General features: G+C 40.3%; 2 protein-coding genes across 4 annotated transcripts; one reads left to right on the forward strand and one right to left on the reverse strand.

Moving 5' to 3' along the window:
* Positions 1-1,624: 1,624 nt before the first annotated feature.
* gss (glutathione synthetase) lies at positions 1,625-22,940 on the reverse strand. Of its 2 annotated transcripts, none has more exons than XM_078949610.1 (13): positions 22,826-22,940; positions 12,924-13,065; positions 9,314-9,459; positions 9,162-9,237; positions 8,059-8,198; positions 7,847-7,963; positions 6,070-6,150; positions 5,880-5,957; positions 4,769-4,838; positions 4,260-4,454; positions 4,103-4,184; positions 3,798-3,987; positions 1,625-2,936 (listed from the first exon to the last, which is right to left on the reverse strand). In XM_078949610.1, the coding sequence occupies exons 2-13, from the start codon at positions 13,053-13,055 to the stop codon at positions 2,813-2,815; spliced, it is 1,431 nt and encodes a 476-aa protein (XP_078805736.1). In that variant the 5' UTR covers positions 13,056-13,065; positions 22,826-22,940; the 3' UTR covers positions 1,625-2,812. The 2 variants fall into 2 exon arrangements, with proteins under 2 accessions (XP_078805736.1, XP_004070334.1); XM_004070286.5 differs by lacking the exon at positions 22,826-22,940 and adding an exon at positions 13,517-14,071.
* LOC101171079 (U8 snoRNA-decapping enzyme) lies at positions 13,272-23,476 on the forward strand. Of its 2 annotated transcripts, none has more exons than XM_011476763.3 (5): positions 13,272-13,364; positions 19,586-19,717; positions 19,886-19,926; positions 22,851-23,091; positions 23,165-23,476. In XM_011476763.3, the coding sequence occupies exons 2-5, from the start codon at positions 19,586-19,588 to the stop codon at positions 23,417-23,419; spliced, it is 669 nt and encodes a 222-aa protein (XP_011475065.1). In that variant the 5' UTR covers positions 13,272-13,364; the 3' UTR covers positions 23,420-23,476. The 2 variants fall into 2 exon arrangements, with proteins under 2 accessions (XP_011475065.1, XP_004070336.1); XM_004070288.5 differs by having other exon boundaries at positions 13,342-13,480.
* The last annotated feature ends 444 nt before the right edge of the window (positions 23,477-23,920 follow it).

A 23,920-nucleotide genomic window follows, 5' to 3' on the forward strand; every position in this document is an offset into this window, starting at 1 on the left:
GATATTTTGTAAAGCTGCACACACAAAAGCCAAGGCCAGCACATTTCCAGCTTGTCTTTGCTGCCACCTGGTGTCTACATTATGTTACTGCATGCTCATCTAACCAATGTTAAGATGAATTTCATCGAGTTTTCTCAGCACAACTAACTTCTAGTCAGTGACTCTTGTTCACTAAACATGTCAATTCTTTACTTTTTTTTATATTTATGGATACAAATATTTGACTTTCCATCTCATGTTTTGCCTTCAAACCCTGATTATTTAGACTTTTTGCTTTGCTTTTAGGACGTCTTGGGGATATTGTATAGAAAAGGTAATTAGAGAAACTTAGCCTCCTCTCTTCCTTTCAGCTTCTCCCTTCGAGGGTCGCCACAGCGAATCAGCTTCTTCCATCTAACCCCTTCTTCTGCATCCCCTCCTCTAACACCAGCCACCTTAACGCCTTCCTTCACTGCATCTTTGGTCCGATGTACCGTATTTTTTTAGTACTCGAGCTGAAATAATGGATTTTGCCCCATGATATTATCAAAGCACAAAGAATCAATTTAGCAAATTTGGTCATTTTTTCTTCCAACAACAGGCTAATCTCTCTACATGTTGACTTATCTCAATTATATATCTTTATAATTTCCACAGAAAACAAGAAAAACATCTAAACCATGCTGTGGAACCTCAGTGATGCCAAATAAAAGCAGACAAGTGCATCAGACTGCTGGTTTTATCCAACATTACAGAAATTCTGCTAAACAAAACTTGATTTAATAACTCCTTATGAGGTTTTTTCAAAATAAAAGCTTATTTCCCGAGTCTTGAGATGACTTAAAAAAATTTAAAGCAAACACGTCTTCTCTGATTCTGTCCTGTATAAAACGAAAGGAGCACAGATGCAGGCAGGAAACTCGTGCTTTGGGATAAAAGTCTATAGACTCTATATACTCATGGTATTTTGTATTTGGATCACTCGTTGTAATCTGTGTACAAAAATATACATTCTGAAACAGCTGATAAATACAAATCAGAGACGTACAACTGACATGAAGAGGGTTTCCTGGTTGGAGGTGTGGTCCCTGCTTCCTTTCACATCTAAGTTCAAACATGAAGCTGCCTCATCCAAAGCATCAGACGTGAACCAACTTGGAGGAATTTACAGTCCGGCGCCATCAGGCGTCCGCGTCGTCCTTAACCCTTGTGCTATCTTAGATGACCCCCCCCCTTACAGTGACGTGTTCTGCCTACCATGACAAAGGTGGATAAAGGTGGAGAGGATTTCATGTAATCCATGGACACCAGTGAAGATCACAAATCATTGAAGAAAAAAGGTTCAGAGCACTGTCTAGTGGGTCTAGATGACCCCACTCCCAATGTTAATGTGCCTAGGATAGAAAAAGGGTTAAATGACACCTCGTTGGAAATTATGCAACAGACAACGGCTGAGAAAACAAACGCACTAATTTGTCTGTAATTGATTACCGGTAATTGCGATCCCTCCTAGTTATTGATATAGAAGTTTTTCAAAATAAAAAAAATATGTATATATAAAAAAAACAGGAGAATTTTTACACCGAAATGTGAAAATCTTCTGATTCCTTCCCCGTGGCTTTAAATGATCAGAGGCGAGAACGGCTTTATGGAAAATATCCTTTTATTTTTTTATTTTTTGGTCCATTAACATTTCAGTTCAACTTATGGAAATGTTCATTTATTTTTTGTAGCGTTTTCTTCATTTAAACCACAGAAAAACCAGACACATCCTTTATTTCAAACTATTAAAAGTTTTTTTTTAAACAAAAACATCAAATATTTTACTCTTGTTACAAACAAATACTCCATTTGAAAAGATAATTTGATTTTGTTTTTTATAGATTATAAAAATTGAATTTCACTTTAAACCATAAGTGTTCTTTATCATATAATTTGCACTGTATATTACATATATTTTCTGAAATTCTAGAAATATTTGTTTTTCTCCTTCTTAAAATAATAACAATCAGAGAGACCGGAAGTCCTTCACAAGACAAACCAAACCGTTTAAATGTTCAGGTTTGTGATTCTCAGAATGCAGAACACGAGTCTCTGGACCACAGAAGTCTGAAAAGATCTGAAAAAGGAGCAAATCTCGACCCTCAGCAGCATAAAACCTCCCATCATCCTTTAAAGATTCAGTATTTTGGTCCAGTTCCTCCAGTGATGCATCAATGGAAACATTAAATAGAAGCTTTTCACTGTTTATCTGATCAGTAAATCCAGAACTTTCCATCAGACATTGTGTGGTGGATGAACGAGCGAGAGGAGAACGAGGAGGGAGCCCGTAACTAACCGCGACTCTTCCTCCCGTTTGAAGGATGAAGACTCTGAGCTTCAACGCTGACCTCTTTTCATCCGGCCGCTTAAGCAGGTCCAGTAAGAACAGCAGCTCGTCGGCATGAAAACGCACGACTGTGCTGTTTAAGCATGAAGTGACACATTAGAGGCACAAGGTGGCGCCACTGAAAGCCCAAATGAAAACGTTTCAGTCTGAATAACAGTCAGGATTTACGAAAAAGATTACAAAATGTGCTGATTGTAAATGTGGATTTGAAGATTTTTTTTTAAATCAAACAAAATAAAAGAGTTTTGATTTCTCCCTCCCAGATTCTAAATGCAGCTTTTTCAATTTGACTGATTTCATTTCAAAAGCTGCAACTCAACATTATTAATAATTCAGAAATCAAAAAGTGATTAGGAAAATTCCCAGCCGTCCACCTGAACCGCGTTCGTGACAGCAGAGACGTCCGGCGGTCTGGCGCCGTGTGACCTCCACGACCCTTCGCCTTCAGATCAGGAGCGGATTGTCCAGGACGGCCACGCCCGCTGCCACGCCCCCATCAGAGTGCTCCGAACTCTTGGTTCTCAGCAGATGACCCACGCATTCGTTCATGATCATGTCGGCGCCGTGTCTGCAATGAGAAGGAGCGTCAAACGCCGACTGAGCGTCCTCTCAGGTGTGAAGAAGCTGCAGGTGGTGAAGAATGATTTTGCCCCGCCCACTTTCTGTTCTGGTTTCTGATTTGTTTTAGATCTTCTGCTCTCTAATGTTGCATCAAATGAATGGAGGTGAACATAATCTGGACCCTCAAACTATGCAAGGGGCCGATTCTCTTCCCATGTGGGTCAACACCTGTGCGTACAGGTGCACAGCACTTGGGAATTCTTCCCCTACCTTTTACAGAGTCTGCATTTGGAGGGACTACTGTTCCATAACTCTCCGTTTGGAGGGCTCAATGTAAGGGTGGGGAGAAGCCGAATGGGTAGTGGAAGAATTCGGCCTCAGGCTTCACCTGGTTTTGCTGTTTTGCTCCGCTTCTGCTGCAGAACCTAAAGTTCAGCCTGAGTTCCAACAGATCAAAGACCTTCTCATCCAGAAAAAAGTCTTCCAGATCATGAAGTAGCAAAAGTCTATCACACTTCCGCCCCCATGCTTTTGAGTTGGTATGTTGTTTTTCTGAAAAGCTGCTCCACTTTGACATCAGATGCCACAGAGCAGAAGCGTTCTACTCGGTGTTTCTCTGGAGTCTCAAAGCGGCCGAGACGTCTCTGTGGTTCTTTTCTGGGCCGTCAGAATGAGACGTCTCCCGTTTGCTCCAGAATGTTCTTAAACGGCCGTGTGATCCGACTCATTTTTCTGTCACCGTGCCGGTTTCGTGACGACGTGCGTCAGGAATCCGGATCAAACTGAAATCGTTCCCAGATCGGGATGAACCACGTTTCAGCAGGTGTTTGAGGAAGCTTGAGGAACCCCCAGCGGCGAGGAACATTACCTCACATAGGCTCCAAACGCCCCCAGTTCACTCAGGCAGTTGCTGAGGGTGAGGGGGCCGCCCTGCCTCAGCAGGTAGTTCTGCACGGGGGCGGGGTTGATTTTGTCCATCAGGATGTACGCCGTCCGCTGCGTGGCGTCCTTCAGGCCCTCCAGGACCTGACGGATCTCCGCGCCGTAGATGTTGTTTCCTGAAAGAGCGACGCCGTCCGTCACAGGTTTTTTGATTCAAGCTCAAAACGGCAGAATCATAGGAAAAACAAACAAACACTGTAGCCGCTTTGAGAGGAGACCATCTATACTGACCTCCTCCTTCCCGTTGGGGCTTCAGGACGTAGCGGTCTGGCGCCGCCAAGGCCATCTCCACTGTTTGGTCCCCCTCTGGTCCCTAAAGGAGGACAAACTTCTATCAGAACCAGAACCACGCAGAGAACCAAACGTTAGCAGTGCCGCCCCCGCCCACCATGTCGAGGGTGTAGAGGCCGGCGAACGTCGCCCGGATCTGTTTCACGGCTTCAGGCTGATCCGGGAAGAACTTCTCCACAACTCCCGGCCTGGCGAGAACCTGCTGGACCTTCTTGGTTCCGGCTAAGTGAGTGCTGATGTCCGGACATTTCACGGCGCGGGATCGCTCCATCATGAGGCGAGCGTCCCAGCACTGCAACACAAACCCAATCAAAGGTGTTTCTGCAAACGTTCTTAATCAGTTTGACCCCCCCCCCTCCCCCCTGCAAAGCAAACGTGTCGGTTCTGTCTGGTTTTTGCTGCGTCTGCAGGACTTTTGGGGGATTTTCCTGCCGGCTTTGTCTGAATCCACATTCCCGACAGAACACGAGCGCGCTTGACCAGCAGAGCGGAAGAGCAGCTTGTTTTTCTGGGGCTCAGGGAGCTCCTGAGCGCAGACGGGGGACGGAGGACGGTCCCGCACCCATTCAGCTGCATGGAGACAAAACTTCATTCTGCAGCTCAGACCTCTTCAGACGTGTAGTTCTGCGGCATGTAACCGTTCCTGAAGTAGACCACAGCCACCTCCTTTCCATCCCTGACAAGAAACGAAGAAGAGTTTACGGCAGAAGCTCTTCCTGACATCAATCAACACATTTGTGGAACATCTTTCATCTAAAGGTTAAAGCAGTCAAAAGACATCAAACTCAGTCGACATAAGATGGTCCAAAACGCTGTTCCAATAGTATAGATTTAAAGATTTAAAAAAAAATCTAAATACTTGAAGACCCACTCAATGAAAATGATGTTTTTAACATTCTTGTAGCATTTTTCTGAATATGGAGGACATATTTAAAGGAAATGAAGCATAAAATTGCAATACTGGGTATTTCTATTTTCAGATAGTTGTGAATCAGGAGCAGACAAATAAAAAAAAGACTGTAGCATTGATGTAGCTGCTACGGTGGGCGGGGCCACAAGCTCCCTGCTCTGCTCCATTCTGATGCGTCCACCTGCAGACAAACAGATCCACGAACGTCTTTGTTCACCTGGTCTGAGCTGGAATCTGGATAAAAAACTGGACGGCTGCATAGCTCCGACATTGCATCATTTTATTAATTTTTAGGAATTTTTTGTTCTCGATTTCTTAATTTTTCAGTAATTTTCGAGCAGGTTTTTAAGAACATCCTATATTTTCATTTTGTTACTTATGCCACAGTTGAAAATAAAAGAAAATCACTGTAATTTATCATGTGTCGTCATGTTTTGATCTACTTTTTATGACAAGTACGTTTTGTTGGGGATATAATATCGGGTAAAAATGACCCGGTAAAAGTGGTGGTGTAACGTTTTGGGGCGAAATTCTTCTAGGGTTAAGCTTATTTTTCTTCATATATATGAGAAAAAGGCCACAAGAACATGTTAAAAACACCATATTCATCACAGTGGGTCTAAAAGACCCTAAGACCTGGAATAGAGATGTATTGTTCCACCTGTAGAATCCCTTATATGTACGATCATTTCCATCTATTGGTTCCAAATCAAACAAAAACACATTTGTTATTCCTCAGGTGGGATTTCTGTGCTTCCAGTTGGATCGGACAGCGATGCACTGAATCATGGGAGTACAGGGACGTACACAAACAGCCTTTTGTCCTGGTCCAATGATCCCGATCTACAGACATCGTCGAAGCGCTTCCTGATTGTGGGAATATTTCTGAAAAATTAAGGAGAGCCCAAAGTTAATTTCACATTTCAACATTACAATTTTTTTTTATTTCTGTGCTACAGCAGAGAGAAAGTGGAGGTACAATCAAAGTTAACTGTACCTCCTCCACAGTTCACTCTCAACGTATCGCTGATCAAAGATGTTCCTCTGCACCTCTTCCACCAAAAACATGACGAAGGCTCTGCAGAGAAATAACGGTTGGTATTGATCCCACAACCCGGAGATTGGTGGAGAAGAAGAAGAGCTGCCAGAGCGGTTCTCCTTCACAGCAGAATGAATGAAGACAGAATGAAGCTCAAAGCAAAGATCTGTGGTCAGAGGAGAATATGGATCAGCGGCTCCGTGACTTCAGGATATTAAAATAAAAAGCCAGCGTGTGAACTCAAAGGATTTAGTTGACCATCTGTGTTTACAGCCTCTGGACAGGGACGTTTAAAGCAGGCAGGAGCGGCGCCGGCTGCACTCCCACTGCTATTACACTTTTAACAAACACCCCCAGCCCCCCAGGGAGCCTCTGCTGCCTTCACTGAAACAGAGAAGAGACTCCCGAAAAGACAACTGCATCACAGTTTATACAGCTTTGGAAAAAGACGGTTATTTCCTCCTCTAATCCCCTTTTTCTACAATCGGAAAGTCGACAGGAAATGAAAGATTTTTCACAAATTCTCTGCTTGATGCTTTCCCCAAAATGTTTTATATTCCATGAGAACGTTTTCAGATGTTTGTCCTGAGCTGGAGAAATAAAAGGAAGGAAGGTCAACAGGAAGCTCAATCCCATTGTGCTGGAGATGAGCAGCTAAGTTAGTGAGGATCCAGAAAGATCAGGATCCTGGTGATCCACTAAACCAGTCTTTCCTAAAGGTGTTGCATGTGGTGTTTTAATTAGGTTTGTGGAATTATTTCATAGTTTGAAGTGTTTTTGGCTTTTTCTCCCCTCGTTCCTCTCGGTTTCCGCTTAATCTAGCAGAATGCAATTCCATCTCAAACGGACTCTTATTTGACATCAATTATTTTGTGTTTTGGGGGTTAAATGTGGCATTTGTTCAGCGGAACTGTCAAACCTAAAAGGACCTCCTGAATGCTGGGACATTATAGAGCGAGGCAAGGGAATGAGGAAGTACAATAACAAAAAATATTGTGTTGACCTTAGCTTTTTAAATCAGTGGAGTTTCTTAACTTGGTATGCCTGCGATGACGTTTTCGGTCCAGCAGGAGTCAGTATTGAGCGACACAGTGTCAATGCAGTTTGGGCAATGTGCTGAAGCGCTTCATGAGGCCTCATTTACCCATCAGTAATTGTGTCACTTGTTCCCACAGACCACAACGCATCATATTCAGTAACCAACTGCTAATAAAGCTGCTCAAATGGTGCATTCACGTCCATCATTATGTTCATAAAATATCACTTTTAGTGACCTTTTTTTTAATCTGTATTCGTCGCACCTTAAGAGTTGGACGAGGCTGAAGTTGCCGTCTGATTTGTTTTTAGTTTCCACTTTGAGAAAAAAATCTAGATCACATTTTAATGGTTCCTACATGAAATCTAGTGTGCAAATAAAGTTTAAAGAAGTTGCAGATATTTTTACAGAGACATAAACTTGACCCTTAAAGGTTGAGGGAAACTGGAAGCTAAAAAAAAACACAGACTTTAGCCTCGAACAGGCCGGTCTGTGAAAATGTTGTCCGACATTGAACTGATCTGTGGCCTGAAAAGGGTTAGAAACCGCCGCACTAAACCACAGCTAACGCTGGAGGGTTCATTCAAACTTCTGAAGGTTTTGTTCATAATGGCCTCTTAGCTTCTCCTGCTCTGGCTTTTCAATGCACAGTACTGATAACAGCTGTTCTTCATTTGCGGGATGGATCTTGGTTCCCACCTCTCTGATCCGTAGAGCTCCCAGGCTTTAGCCACAGCCCTGGCCAGTCCAGCTGCAGGGTTGTTGTCCAGGATCTGCCGGCTCTCCTCGGGCCTTCCTGCCACCTTCAGGATGTGTCTGTTCAGGACAACAGAGAGCGCTTCTGTCAGGCTTTTCTCCGCCTTAACGTGACTTTACGGGATTCGAGAAGACCCCGTGAGGTCTGACGTGACCTGTGTACGTCTGGAGTGCGTGAAGAGAGGCCTCCAAAACTGGCAGCAAACGTGTTGATCTCTATTTGCTTCAGAGCGGACGTCCCGTCTTCGCGCTGATCCAGCATGTAATCAGAGCGGTTGAGTCCCAACACGATCTTCTGTGAAGACGCAAATAAAACATCAGCAGGTACTGATGTCAACATCTCCAGAAACCCACCACCCACTGATTAGATTTAACCCTAAATGAACAGGATGCCTTTTTAGATTGTTTTTATTCTGCTGGTTTGAATGAAAGAAAACTCTAAATATATATATTTTTAATTTATGGAAAGAAAAACAGTGACATAACTGAACACAGCATGAATTTAGTCTAAACAAAAGCTATCAGTGATTCATTTGGCTGCATGATGTCTTCACGCCTGAACTTTTCATGCACAGAAAGCCATTATGAAGTCAAAATTTAACTAAATCATTGATGAAAATGATTTTCATGATGTTAAAAATACACAACTGAAAGAGCCAGAGTTTAGCTGACTTTCCAAACTTTAAAGTGGTTTTCTAGCTTAAAAAAAAATACAAAATACACACATTTTCAAATCATTTGTATTGAGCATAAACGTCTTAACATTTAAAAAAATATCATGTAAAAGATGGCAAAAAAAGCAGGATGCTCCTGAAGGAGATGAATGTTTTGGTTGAAATATTAAAAGAGTTTAAATGAAATAAAACCAGAAGGAGAGGATTACCTTCAGATTTAAGACAATTCAAACCACGGTACCTTATTGGAAGGATCTGGACTGAATTGGATCACAATAGTGAAGATTTTTTTGGAAGGACTTGATTTGTAAGAATCAATCTCGACTGAAGGGATGATTCTTGCTTTTATTCTTGCATCTTGGTGCTTTAGAAATAGATTTACTTTAAATAAATGTGACTATAACTGTGACTGCTGATGAAGCATTCATCGGTCGTCTTAACATGTTTTTATAAAGCAGCAGGAGAAAGAGATTCTGGTTTTAGTTGCTTTGATTGTTTTATTGCCGCATCTTGCAAAGAATAATAAGTTTTATTAAACTCACAACTGATGCAAAAATAAAAAAAACAACAATTCCAAAAACTACCTGAGACCGTCCTTCTTCAAGGATCTGCTGGTGGATCCTGAACAACCTGGCAGTGAAGTCGTCCACCTCAACGGTGCTGAGAACAGAGGATCAGTCAAAATTCTGTCGACTAGAACCAACACCTGTGTTCATTAATGAGGTGTAGGACGTACTTTGCCAAAGCCTCTTGGAGGAAGTCTGAGTCCTGGCTGATCTTGTCCACAAGTGTGTTGAAGTGAGTCTGGACTTCCAGGGCCTGCAGGAAGACGGCTTTGGGCACAGGTGAGGGGAAGAGCGTGAACGGGGCGTAGGTGACCAACTGGAAACAACAAATACATGAGCGACATCATCGACAGATTACGGAGCGAGCCCAGTTTAAAAGAACTGAGGCAAAGACAAACCCTGACCCTGATTTATTTCAAATCTAATTTTGTTACAGAGCTAATTGTTTTTTTCATGTTAGTAACATTTCTTTTGGCATTTTTCTGATGATGGAGGACATATATAATATAGAAAATTGATCTTAAAACTGCACTTCTGAGTTTTTCTTTATTCAAATTGTTGTGAATCAGGAGCAGATGAAAAAAATGCAGATGGAAAAAGCTTGTAGGCGTGACGTAGAAGCTCCAGTCGGCAGCGCTCCATGGTGATACATCCACTTGAAGACAAATAGATCCATGATCGTCAGGATCTGGATCAAAACTGTACGGCTGAATCCAATATTACATAATTGTGAAGGGCTATAAGCTAGCCGGGGGGTATTCCAGGAAGCATGTTTAAACTAGCCTGACTTTAAGCCTGAACTCTGGCTGAAATCCGCCTGAACTTGCTTACTCTGGGTATGTCGGTTCCAAAAGGCCGGATATGAGTTGGCGTAATTACGCTCGACTTGGTAACCCTGGGTTAATGCACGTGCACGGCATGTACATAAAGACATTCTCAATGGATCCGATTTCCGGAGTCACCATGGAAACGCGTGGTGAAAAAAAAGAAAGCACAATACTTCAGTGAGACGGAGTCTGAGATTTAAATGACGGCGTATGAAGATTATACGTCCATCAAAAAAGTAATACGGCTGCATCCGTAAAAGAAAGAGTTTCTGCTAGTAGTAGAAGAACAGACAAAGTAAACGCACGAGTTTCTGATCTTTCCATTTTCCTTGTGACGCATACCGTATTTTCAGGACTATAAGTCGCCCTTTTTTTCATAGTTTGGCAAGGGGTGCGACTTATACTCCGCAGCGACTTGTATTAGAAATAAATTGAATTAAATACATTGTTAACCCTCTTGTTATGTTCATTTGTGAGGAACAGAGATGATGTTTCTGGGTCAATTTGATGTATGAGGTATGTTAAGTGTTAAGAGTATGTTAAGTGACTCAGAGAATCAGCAAACTTTTTTTTACAGTAAGATCTTGAAGGCTAAAAACATAATATTCTATTTTCCAATGATTTCATAGATTCAGAAATGAAATAAAAATGACAACTGTTTCTACAAATACAGGATGAAAACAGAGTATTAGTTGGCCAATGATGCTTCATGAAAGGAATAAATAAATAAGTTTGAGAAAAAATTATTGTGAAATTATTAGATAAACAGTCTGCTATGATTGTGTCATATAAGGTTGTGAAAGTTAAAATGCGACTTATAGTCCAGTGCGACTTATCTGTGTTTTTTTCTACTTTATAATGCATTTTTGGGCTGGTGCGACTTACACTCCGGTGCGACTTATAGTCCGGAAAATACGGTATATATATATACATATATATACACACTACACAAAACTTAGCATATTTCACCAACTTAAATGAATTACTTCTATTGGTAACAAGTAATTGAGTTAAAAAATATTCAACCTAATTTCTTACGTCTATAAAACTCATGTCATATTAACATCTTCCACTTTCGGCTTCTCCCATCAGGGGTCGCCACAGCGAACGAGTCGCATGGTAGATTTGGCAATGTTTTACGCCGGATGCCCTTCCTGACGCAACCTTCTCAAACCGGGCTTGGAACCGGCAGAGGTAGAGAAGGGAACAGGGAGCAGCCCAGAGTCGAACCCTGGTTTCACGGACGGCAGGCGCCGCAAACCAGCACGAGCTAAACCGGCTCCCAACATGTCATATTAACATAAATGTTAATATTACTCCAATTCAATTAATTGTTTTTTCCATCTTAATTAATTATATTTCTTGAAAACTCATATGTCTAAGTTTGAGCCGACAGATATACTTATTTGTATAAAAATAAAAAGAACGGAAAAAACCCACAGAGTGCATAAATTAATATAGAGATTTTCCATGATTGTCATGACAGTAATAGATGGTAGGGGTGCTATATAAACTCATAATCCTCTCCCTCCCTCTCACTCATGGTGCAGAGACTAAAGCAAAATAGGACAAAATAACTAGACAAAACACAGTAAAACAGCTAAACAACTAAACACATTTGATCAAAAACCCACATTTAAACCCAGATCCGTCCAGACAGGACATGGGATTTCATAAATGAAATAAAACATTCACACCTGCAATAAAACATACATCGGAGAAACAGGACGCTCCTTCATCACAAGAAAAACAGAACATCAAAAAGAATGCGAAAAGGAAACAAACAAAATACTAACAAGAGCCAGACGACAACAGGCAGTTCAAGAAAACATGAAATCAGCCATAACGGATCACTGCAAACAAGAAAACCATATCATGGACTGGGAAAAGGCCAAAGTCCTCCGCACTGAAGACAACAGACACCGCAGATGGATCATGGAGGCGGTGGAGATCAGAAAACGAGCCCACACTTCTATGAACCGGGATGAGGGGGCTTTCCTGCTCTCTCACACCTGGAGCAACATCCTCCAGAGAAAGACGGACATCAAGGGGCGGAGTCACTTGTCAAAGTTTGACAGGTGACTCCGCCTCAGTCACAAATCAGCTGTTTTTAAAGATGTCACACGCCACCATCTGATGACGACCCTGACGAAGGTGGAAGACATTCCGCCGAAACATGTCGGTAGGTTTTACACAAAACAAACCCAGTGTCTGATAAAAAAATATTTTAAGTGCTTAAGGAAAAGGGAATGATATCCCACAATCCCTTGCGGTGCCGATCCAACAGCAGCATCAAAGTTACACCTACTTAATTAAATTAATTTGAATGAAAGTAAAATAACTGCCTCAAAGCTACGTGTTATTTTTAAGCTGACTTAACAAAAAAATTATTTATCTTAACTGAAGCAAATAATTAAGTTAGATCAAAGTAAAAAAGTTTATCTTTCCAACATCCACACGTGGTCGTGTCACCCTCTCACGGTGGAAAAGTATTATCTGAGCTTCTTCATCCACTAAATCATCTTTAAATGGACACGCCATGCTGCTTCACCTCTCTGTAAACAAACTAACCTTCAACTAAACCTGCTCCAGACCAGGTTATGTTCAGAGCATGAGTTGCCATGGTAACTTGACATACCCTGAAACATACCTCCATTTCTGGAACCGAAAGCTGAGGTTATCAACTTCCTTAGCCTCAAACTTACCATGTGAGCTAGCATAACCTGCTTTCTGGAATACCCCCCAGGAGAGAGTGTATACAAATGGATGATGGGAAATGGGGGCGGGCTTACTCTGAGCCAGCAGTTGCACCCACAACTGAGAGGTGAATTTCTAATGAACTCCTGCCGCTCTGTTTTTGGCTAAAAACGGCATAGTCTTAATTGGAAGACCAATGGGAACGATTTGAAAACAGATTCAAAGATGATTCAAATGGGATTTAAAAAAATCTCACCTCAGATGAGTTGGGGCTCTCCTGGATCCTCATCAGGACCCCCTGGAGGAGAGCTTCGTCTTTTGCCACATCTGCCAGTTCCCTCACCAGAGCGGAGTTCTTCATCACTTCCTCCGGAATGTTCTCCCCCATCCTGATTCACCTGAAAGTGCAGAGTGTGATGGAGCAGCAGCACAAGGGAGGAACAAGAAAATGCAGAACCTCAATGAGAATTGATAATTCCACGTGATTCACTATAAACCCAAAGCTGTCTTTAAAAATCTGCTCATTTGGGATCACAGTCTCGGGTGACACGCACATTTATTGATGGTATTAAATAATTATTATTGAATCCATGTTTATCTACAACAAAACTTTAAACGACAGTAAAATAGTTCCCCATTACCCACGTTTTAAAGAAAGTGACACACTCACTCAGCGGAGGGATATCAGAACGTCACAGTGAGTGACACCAACACAAATATTACGTTCAAAACATTTAAAATGACTTGAATGCAAGTTATTTATTGGCTACTTATTAACGTATAAACCCGTTTAGTGTGATATCCGGGGTTCAGGTGAGTTTTTAAAAGCAGATGCGAAGTCAAACTTACCCGATCTGTCTGAGCTGGAGCTTGAAACAAGAAGCAGCAGGACGCGTTTGGCTAGCAAGCTAATCTATGTCGACAGTTGCTTTTAGCTAGCCGCTGCTTTGTTGTCTTGGTTCTGACCGGAAAACGCCCCAATGAATAAACCTCAGAATATGGCTATGACTTTCTACGAAACAGAGCTTTAAAATACCAACGGGGTTAACATTGACAGCGGAGATGTGGATCAGAGAACCGCGCGAGCGAAAATCAGAGGAGGAATGCCGCTACTCCATTCAGTTCCCTCTGTCATTGAAATCCCAATAATGTGTCTGCCTGTACTAAGAATCGCGTTCCAGCTGTTTATTTACAGTGATGTGACAGCAAAAACGGCTGTTACAATGATTAGGTTTGTGTCTTTTAAAAATCTGTTTTATTTTGAGAACACACAGATATACATGTATCTTTTAAAGCTTCACTATTTCAGTCGGTAAAAGAACACGTTTTTTAAAAAGCGGAAATAAACATTAAACAAACCGGTGGGTTTTGAATGTAACACACGTGGGTCTTCATGCTGCGTTCAAAGAACTGCGGAATCGAAAGATACTATAATTAAACTTTAATAAACACTACGTTTTATTGTCTTCTTTATTTACCTGTAATTAAACGACATTATATTTCAAATATAAATAGAGGTTGTGTATAAAACCTAACATTATAGCAAAACTTTTACATAAAATAACTTTTTTTCTTTTCGGGTAAGAATTTTATGAAGAAACATAAATGTTGTTCGGTTGTTTTATCGGGATGCATCGTATTTTTCCTTTACAGAAATTAATCTAATTTAGCGGTTTATTTGTTTTTCACTTGTAACTTAGATAGGATTTTATTTTTTACTTCTTTCTAGTTTGCTAGACGCAAGCAGCTCCTTAAAAGGAACCTAGAGGTATCCGCCTATTGGTCAATACGGGTTACGTAACCAATCAGAACACTCCACGTCACGAGTGTGGTGTTATTGGTTGGAAGTAAAAAAAAAAACAGCTGACTGAAGCTTGACTCAGCATTTTGAAAGCTTTTAATGCAAATCGTCAAAGATTTGTATTGCCTCAAGTGCAAAGTGGTGTAAACTTGTGATTTTATGTGTAAATTGAGTGCAGAAAATGAAGAAAAAAAAGTTTAGAATAGTCTCATCCGTTTTTTCTGCAACATTATTAGTATTTTAAAGAGACTTTTGGAAACGTATTTAGAGTGAAAACGCAGTTTTTTTGGGACATTTTCTCAAGTGCAGAATGTGATCACACCTTAACCTTTTAGTGGTGATTTTAAATGAAAACATATGTTTCAAACACAAATGTACTTCTTTGTTGAGTTTTTTTTTTGTTTTGTAAATATAGGCTATTTATAAACCTTTATCTAAATAATGAAAGATGGTAAAATATACATATTAGTGTGAATCTTTAATCCGTTTTTATGTCAGTAAGATCTCATTAAATCTGTGCACATTAACTGTAAAAGTTCAGTCAAGTTCAGCATTTCTTGTTGGATTTTCTCCCATCCAGCAGGGGGAGCTAAAGTTTTCTGAGAAGTTACTCATGTTTTTTTTTCAACAAACTTTATTAAACATTTTTCAATTTACAGAAATTCACATTCACTTGCACAATAAACAATTGTTAATATCAAACACACATATAAGACCGAGAAAAACAAAAAACAGTAATATTTTTAACTATGTGTGTACCTCTTTTTTATTTTATTTTTTTTTTTTAGATGCTCATATACAAAACAAGTTAGGGTGAACAAACGTTATAAATGCACATGAAGAAAAAAAGAAATAAAATTAAAATAATAGGCAAAGGCAAGGCAAAAACAATTCAAAATAATAATACTTTTGATATATTTTGATAAATTACTGTAGTTTTCTTGTTTTTGTTAGGAATGCATTTAAGACACTTATAATAATCAGAAAAATAATTCAAAAAATACTAAACAAAGGGCATGTATTTTTCCATTTACATAAATGAATGAAATGTTTGCATAAAATAATAACAACATTAATGACATCAGAAATTACTGGGTCCAGATTTTCCATATAGAAAAGAACATCACATAAGGAAAAAAAGGGAATATTTAAAATTTTGAGTGACAACCAATTGTGTATATCAGACCAAAATTTTTTTAAATCGTTGCAACTGTAAAAAAAGATGTTTTAATGTTTCAGTTTCAGATGAAAAGAATAAGCCTGGTTCCGATTCAAATTTGAATCTTTTATGTAAAAAATCTCCAGCAGGGTAAATTTTAGATATTATTTTGAAATGCGTTTCTTTCATTTTAGGTGGAAGTGGGTACTTTATGTATAAAGAAAAAGATTTGTTCATTTGGGTGGTTTCTAACTCGCATCTATTGTTTATACTAAAGTTGTTGAAAATTATCTGTTTAAAGGTTAGAGTTATTAATGTATTGTTGCATTTATTATATTTCAGGGGACTATTGTTAATTTTCAGCTCTGAAAATTGTGGTTTGATTTCATTGTATTGTAGTATGTTATGAATAAGATTAAGTAGAGGTATGGGAATTGCTTTACAGACTTTGTTATAACAGTTACTAGAATCCTTAATCTTGTATTTAGTTACAAACTCATAGTATGATAACAGCCTTCCAGCAGTACGCATCAAGTCATGAACAAAACACACACCATTATCATACCATTCAGACATAAACAAGGATTTCTTGTTCACAGTTATAAATCTGTTGTTCCACAAAACAGTGTTGTGAGGGGAGAAGTTATGGTTGAAAAGCATATTCCCAAATTCTAAGGCTTGCTTGTAAAAGTTTGATAGTTTCATTGGTATTTTTGATGTATTATAATCACACCAGCAAAAACTCCAGTCCCCCGACCTTACCGACGTTTTTGTTTGGGATATGATACCACATAGAATGAGGCTGGGAAATACAGCCTTTCAACCATTTCATTCTAAACGCTACAATCTGTGATTCAACGTCTAAAGCTTTTAAGCCGCCAATTTTATAATCTCTGACCAATTGTGATTTTTGTATATAGTGAGTCTTATTTTTCCAAATAAATTTAAAGAGAATAGAATTAGACAATTTGATGTTTTTTGGGGATGTATATAATGAGTGGCAGGGATACACAAGTCTTGATAAAACCTTCCGCTTTGGATAATAGAATGCGACCAAATATTGATAGGCCACGTCCCAACCATTGATTTAAAGTTTTCTGTATTGTTTTTAGTCTGGGAGTGATATTTACACTTTCTCTATCATTACTGTTTTTTGTTATTATTAGACCAAGATATTTCACTTCACTTTTTCATCTTCCATCCACTTTGCCTTTGAACGAATAAATGCTCCTTTGGCTTTTTCGGTATAGAGTTCATCTAATTTAGATTACAATTTGTTAATTTCAATGACATTCTCCTCACTCAGTTGAGTTAAATTACACAAAGTGTTTAATTTTGAAATGATTTCAGTCTGTTCTTGTCTTTTTTTCCTAGCCAAAATTTTTCCTTCTACAATCGCAATTTTTCTAATATTAAATTTGAACCACTCCCATCTTTTAATAGGAGACAGGTATTGTATTTCTTTTATTTCAGGAATAAGTGATTTGATTTTTTTACAAAAGTTTTTGTTATTTAAAAGGCTATTATTGAATTTCCAGTGGGATGTTCCATTTTTTGGTTGATTTTTTTAGGGGAGAGAGCCAAAGTGATAGCACAATGGTCAGTGAGAGGAGAGTGAGAGATATTACAATTCAAGAAGAAGATGATAGATTACTTGTTACTAACCAGTAATCTATCCTTGAGCGTTGAGAGTGTTGAGTTATTCCAGGTGTATTGAAGTTTATTTGGATTTTGTCTACGCCAAATGTCGATAAGGTCGAGAGAGTTAGAAAATTTAGAAATAATTTTATTGAAACGAGGAGAGTTATGTTGAGTTGGATATCTGTCTTGGTTTTCATCTGGTACTACATTAAAATCACCTGCAACAATAACTTTGTCAGTTGCATACATCTGTTTCCAGTTGATTATCTTGTGATTTATGTTTGTAAGGAATTTCTGATTTTTTGTCCTATTATTAAAACCGTAAATGTTAACAAGAATATATTTAGTGTCGTCCACCTCAATGTTAACCATTAGCCAATGACCTTCTGTGTCACTTTTATGATCAACAATTTTACCATCAGAATTTTGTAAGAAAATTGCCACTCCTGCTGAACGAGGACTGCCATGAGATAAATAAATGTTTCCACTGCCCCACTGAGATTTCCAAAAATCAAAATCTTCTTCACTACTGTGTGTCTCTTGAAAGAAAAAACAGTTCACGTTAACTTGTGCCTTACAGTAAAGAAAAATTGCCTTGTGCTTTGTTACATTCTTAAAACCACGAACATTGAAAGATAACAAAGAAAGAACCATAAAGAATAGCTAGAAAGCAATTAACTCCATAAAGGGCTATAATGCAATTTCACATTTTTTTATCTGTTTCCTCAAAGCTGTAATAACATTCAACACAATAACATACCAGCTTTGGATGTATTTTCTCTCTTGTCCTTCAGGAAGATGTCTTTGCCCATTCAGTCTAGATGAAGGAGTGTTGGTTTCAGGCTATGACCTGATGACCATCGATGACCGCGTAGCCGTCCTTTAAAAAGGCCTTGAGTCCTCTCTTCCTCGCCTCCTCCACTCTCGGCCAAAGACGCTGACGAGTCTCCCTGTCTTCTTTGCAAAAGTCTTCTTTGAAGCGAACATTTAGATCTTTGCAGATTTTTGCATTTTTTGACATTCTCCAGACTTGGTCTCGAACAACTCTCATTCCAAACTGGATGATAATCTGTCTTGGTTGGTTATTTTTTCCTTTCTGTCCCAGCCGATGCACTGTGTCCACTGAGTGTCGTAGTTCCTCAACGTTGACCGACATCACTTTGGAAAGGATCTTGAGAGTTTCATCTCGTGTGATTTCCCCTTCTTACTCAGGAAGGCCAATAAGTCGCAGAGACCATCTTCTTTTATATCTTGCATGTTCCAGACACATTTCACGGAGAGAAGCATTTTCCTTTTTGCAGAGACACCATCTGCAGTTTGAGGCGGTTCACATCTTCCACAACACTTTTAACAGCAGCTGTATTTGCATCAACAGACTCTTTAACTTGTTTGACAGCATCTGTGTTCTCTTGCAGTTGAAACTCATATCCGTTCAGATATTCGCTTTAAGTGTCAAACTTGGTTGTCAGGGTTTGAATTGCATTTAAAAAGGACACTGTTGGATATTTCCTCCTTGCGTTCTCGTGGAGCATTCTTTTTAATCTTTTTAGGGTTTGGGCTTTTTACCGGTGTGTGGTGTGTGTTGACTCTCGTCTGATCTTGTGGGGTGTCTTCCTGTTCATCCATCCATCCAACTTCTCCCTCGCTGCATGTCTGTCCTGAAGCCACTAGATCAGAGGTGGGCACTGAGGGCCGCATTCCTGCATGTTTTCCAGCATACCCTGCTCTGGCATGTTCTAATTGGCTGGACACACCTGAACCAGGTAATCAGCCATGAGTAGGGCAAGACTATCTGGAAATCATGCAGACACACCGGCCCTCGAGGCCTGGAATTGCCCACCCCTGCACTAGATGGTACTCATGGTCTTTGCTAGTGTTAGCCATTTCTTCACGTCGAAGTTTGAAAAATATAACGAAAACAGTGGTAAACAAACCTCTTTCAAGCTGAATCGGTTTGAGAGTTCTTCGCTGGTATTTTCTTTAGCTTTGGTTGAACTTCTCACATGGAAAGAATTGTTATTTCAGCTGAAGCGTCGGAGCCCCGAAAAACGTAACCGCTTATTCTGCCATCTTGGTAACACCGCCCAGAAGTTACTCAAGTCTCAGGTCGGCCATTCTTCCCTCATCCAGCAAAGCTATCAGATCTCGAGTCAGATCAGAAGTAATCTTAAAGTCGGAAGACAAAGCAGGACAACAAGGAAAACAGATACAAACAGAAGGACAAAAAAGTCAGCGATTTCACATGAAATGACCCCCCAGGGGTGAATGGAACCATCACACTGTGGCTGTGAGTAACTTTTCTGTTTGTGTCTCGTAGATGGCGAGTGGACAGCTGTCGAGGGAGGAGGCCCTGGCGTGCTCGGGCTGCAGGCATGCGTGCCATGTGATGCTGTATGCCGACACAACATCCAAGCTGTTTGGGAGAACTCCCATCAGACACATCGTTCTGGTGAGCACCATGTGTGCGATACTTGTGTGTGTGTCAGGGGACAAACGGGGCGAGATATGCACTGACCTGAGCTTTTGCACAACACACAATGTTGTTTTTCTGCTTTTTTAAAGGGAAAACGTGCATTTTTCTGTGTGTGTATATAAGAAGCTCTGTCACCTCCCACAGATGCAGATGCGCTTTGACGGTCTGCTGGGTTTCCCTGGCGGGTAAGTCTCTTCTGGGGAGGCTTTTTATATCCCTGTGTGTGCAGGTACGATAAGCGCCGCCCTGTGCATCTCTCTCTTTTTTTTCTTTCTTTACAAGCTGCTGGAAGCCAACAAAGGTGGTAAAAATGCAAAGACATGCATCTTCTGCACACCCTCATTTTGTTAGCAGCAGTTCAATAAACTGCTTTGTTTTCTTGGTTATTATTCAGGAAAAATGAATCACTTCTCTTCTTTCTTTCTTTTGTCAGGGATTTGCAGAAGTTAACGCCAACATTTCAGATGCATCATCAACCAACACACTGAAATTATTTAAAAGGGGAGGAAAAGGAAAACAGAATGAGGAAGGTTGACCATCTTCATGCTGCTTTATCATTAAAAACATTCACTTTATTGTTTAAAATCAACATTATAAACCAAAAGTAGCAAGTAAATCTGTTGTTATGCAAGAAAACCTCAGATAAGTTTTCAGATTATGTTGACTAAAGCTGAAATAATTTCTCCTTCCTATGCTGACGAAGTGAAACTCAAACTGCAAAATGCTGACAGGAAGCAAACACAAGTGAACTAAACACAATTTCAACTGAATGAATTTCAATCCCTTTACCCTGACAGTCTTTTTAGGTCATTTCAATCACTAAAGATTTTGATATTACCTCTTTTCCATTTTTAAAATTGAGTTTAATACAAAAGTGACAATAAACTAAAAAAGAAAGATAATAGTGCTATAATATAGGACAAACAATTAATACTAAAAGTGTTAGAATTTTGAATTAAATGCTAAGTTTTGCTTGAAAAAAATACCCAAAGTAATTATGGTATTTGAAATACATTACTGCCTAAACAAAGTCTAAAAAAAAATTTGAGAAAATTATGTATAATACAATTAAAATCTACAGTATATATTTGATTTCCTTGATTTATAATTTTTCATGCACACAAATTATGGTAAGGAAGCTCATTTGAATGTGAATTTACATGTAAAATATATATATAGAAAGAATGAAAGAAAACTAAATTAATATAGAAATGTTTAAAATGGAAAATAAATGTCAAATGCTTTAGCTGAATCCTAAATTGACAATAAAAGTCACTGCTAAACTTAAATATACAAAATAATTAAATGTACAATGTACCTCGCTGTAATGCGGTTCTCTGATTTTTTTTTTAGTGGAATTTTGCTTTGTGTGTGTGTGTGTGTGTTCTGCGTCATGATTGGCTGTAGACTATTGCCAATCAATCCCCTCAGTGTTGTGTCTCCTGTACAGAATGCATTCCAGTGAATCTGACTTTCTTGTTGCTTAAGTGCAAAGCTGCTTTTCTCTGTCTGAATCTGTTGGAGTTACATTATTTGTGTAAATGGTCTTAAGGGTGTATTTAGATTGGAAAAATCCTTTGGTGGAGAACCAGTCCACTTAATTTGGTCCGGACCGTGGCCTGAACCTTGTGTTTGGTATGACTTTTATACATTGTATTGAATTCAAGATTGCAGACCTTATAATTCATTTTCCAAAAAATAAAAAATGTTGTTAAAAGATCAGCTGCCAGCAGCATTTCCCAACAGCTATGTCTCCTTTACGATAGGCTTTTAAACAGCGGTAAACTCTGCAGAATTCATGTTCTCCTCAACAACAGAGAGCTTCCCTCAACTGGATCACAGCCCCGAAAGACAAAGAACGTAGCCTAAATACAACACTGTGTTATCATAAATTGATGTCGCAGACGACGTGAATCTCAATGATGCAAAATAAAATGACAGCCACACAGTTTGGAGTCCTTCTCTCTGTTTGATCGTTTTTATTTTTTATACATGTTGAGAAAAGGACAACAGAAGTGAGCGCATTTTACTCTGAGGAGACATTACGGCCCGTTGCAGTCGCTTAAAAACGTGTCTTAATAATGTGTCTGTGTTAACGGAGTTAATAAAGTGTCAGTAAGGGGCGCTGGATCCTCTCAGCTCGGGGAGTAAACTGCTGTCAAACAAAACAGAAGAAGGAGAAAACATGGGAGGATCGCGTGGTCCTAAACCTTTTCTTTTTCTTTCCATTTTCCCAAAATTAAAGTGGACTATTCAAACATGTAGTTGTAGAGTTAGATACGCCAATTCCAAGCGAAAAAAAGGAAATGGAAAGTTTTTTGTTGGTTTTGCTGTTAAAGTCCCACACAGATCATCTTTGTATCTATTTTCATAGCGTTCCCAGTGGTCTTTTAATTGTGATGATGGCGTTTTTAGCCAAAATGGACAAACCTGTGTCATTTTCAAGGTCATAGTTTCTGCAGAGCGGCAGGAGTTCATTAGAAATTCACCTCTGAGTTGTGGGCGGGTCTGTGGAGTGTGTCATGGAGCAGCCCCACCGCCCCTTCCTATCATCCCTTTGATTACACGGTCTTCTGCTAGCTTACAGCCCTTCATACCCCCCAACCTAACATTAGCAGTGCAACAAAAATGGCGAGCAATGTTGGAGCTATGCAGCCGTACAGTTTAGATCCAGATTCCAGCTCAAACGAGGAGAACAAAGACGTTTGTGGATCTATTTGTCTGCAGGTGGATGCATCAGAATGGAGCGGAGCAGAGAGCTTGTGACCCGCATTGTTAGCTTCTCCGTCACAACTACAAGCTTTTTCCAATGGCTTTTTTTTGTCTTCTCCTGATTCACACAATTTGAATAAAGAAATACACAGTAATGCGACCTTAACCGTAATTTTCTTTTTATATGTTCTCCATCATCAGAAAATGCCACAAGGACATGTTAAAAACATCAGAAACATCACAGTGGGTCTTTAAATGTTTGCGTTAAAAAAGTGTTCATGTATATTTTTGCTCTGGTGGTACGAAAGCTTCGTGTTTTTGATTTCTTAGCTCATAATCTGCAGACTCTCAGAAGGATAATCTAGTACTGACCTTTGACCCCTCTCCCTCATGTCAGTCTGGTTAACCCGGCAGAGGAGAGTCTGGAGGCGGGGCTGAGCAGGGAGCTGCTGGAGGAGCTAGGCCTGGAGATACCCATAACTGAGGAGGACTATGTGGAAACCTGCTACGCTCCCGCGCTGTCCTGGACCGCCAAATCAAAGCTGATCCTTCACTTCTACGTGAAGAAGATGGAGGAGGAGCAGATCAAGGAGGTGGAGAGGGCAGCTGCATCCACCGCGGTGGATCACGGGCTGGAGGTAGAGCATCCCCTCCGGAGGTCTGCTCTAACTCGCGCTCTGTTTCGTCCTCACCTGCTTCCTGTCCCTGCAGGTCATGGGGATGGTCAGAGTTCCGCTCTTCAGAACCAACCATGACGGCGGTCTCTCGTTCTTTCTGTCCCACTCCTTCATCGGCAACGCTCGCTCCCAGCTGATCAACTCTCTGCTGCGCCTCCACCTCATCTCCCCACAGAACCTGGCGAAAGCGCTCAGAAAGTCACTGGGGATGCACGCCACAACCAGGGAGGATCTGCGGGCGGCCCTCGCGTTTGCAGAGCGCAGCACGGCCGCTGGTGCACAGCCCTGACATGCTTTTCTTTTACAAATAACCAAAAAGAATAAAGTTTCTTTGAAGCTTTTCAAATTTCATATAATTTCCGTCATCCAAAACGCCCCGTGGAGCTTATTTGTGCTTCAGTTAAAGCTAAACAGGAAAGTTTTACTTGAAAACACACAGAGGATGCTGGTTGCCTTATATGGTGAAGATCAGAGTCCTCTGTGGTTGTCTGAGTCTGCCAGGAAGGTGCGTCTCCTCAGCCTTTGTTCTGCTCCAGAGTCCCGGCAGCGCTGGTGCAGCCCGAGGATTCATTATGTCCACGACGTGCTACTCCGCCTGCAGGAGAGGAGCTGATTCATTTTAAGTGCCCCCCAGGTGCTAATAAGACGCCTGCAGCAGATGTTTGCAGGCTCGTACCCGTGAACCGGAGCACGATGCCACCATGGTGGAACCTCAAAAATCCACCTCAAAGAAGCACCTTTTATGTCTCACAGAGCCGTTGTCATGAAGCATTGACTGTTTTTTTTTTTT

The sequence above is a fragment of the Oryzias latipes genome, chromosome 7, assembly GCF_053564925.1.
Source record: "Oryzias latipes strain Hd-rR chromosome 7, Olatipes_Hd-rR_3.1".
Lineage (NCBI taxonomy): Eukaryota > Metazoa > Chordata > Actinopteri > Beloniformes > Adrianichthyidae > Oryzias > Oryzias latipes.

Coding starts and splice junctions, on each gene's coding strand:
- gss (XM_078949610.1), bottom strand. CDS start 13,055: ATGGGGGAGAACATTCCGGAGGAAGTGATGAAGAACTCCGCTCTGGTG. Junction 5,958..6,069: donor GAGAGTGAACTGTGGAGGAG/GTACAGTTAACT, acceptor TTAATTTTTCAG/AAATATTCCCACAATCAGGA. Junction 4,455..4,768: donor AGAACTACACGTCTGAAGAG/GTCTGAGCTGCA, acceptor TTTGTGTTGCAG/TGCTGGGACGCTCGCCTCAT.
- LOC101171079 (XM_011476763.3), top strand. CDS start 19,586: ATGGCGAGTGGACAGCTGTCGAGGGAGGAGGCCCTGGCGTGCTCGGGC. Junction 19,718..19,885: donor CCATCAGACACATCGTTCTG/GTGAGCACCATG, acceptor CACCTCCCACAG/ATGCAGATGCGCTTTGACGG. Junction 19,927..22,850: donor CTGCTGGGTTTCCCTGGCGG/GTAAGTCTCTTC, acceptor CCCTCATGTCAG/TCTGGTTAACCCGGCAGAGG.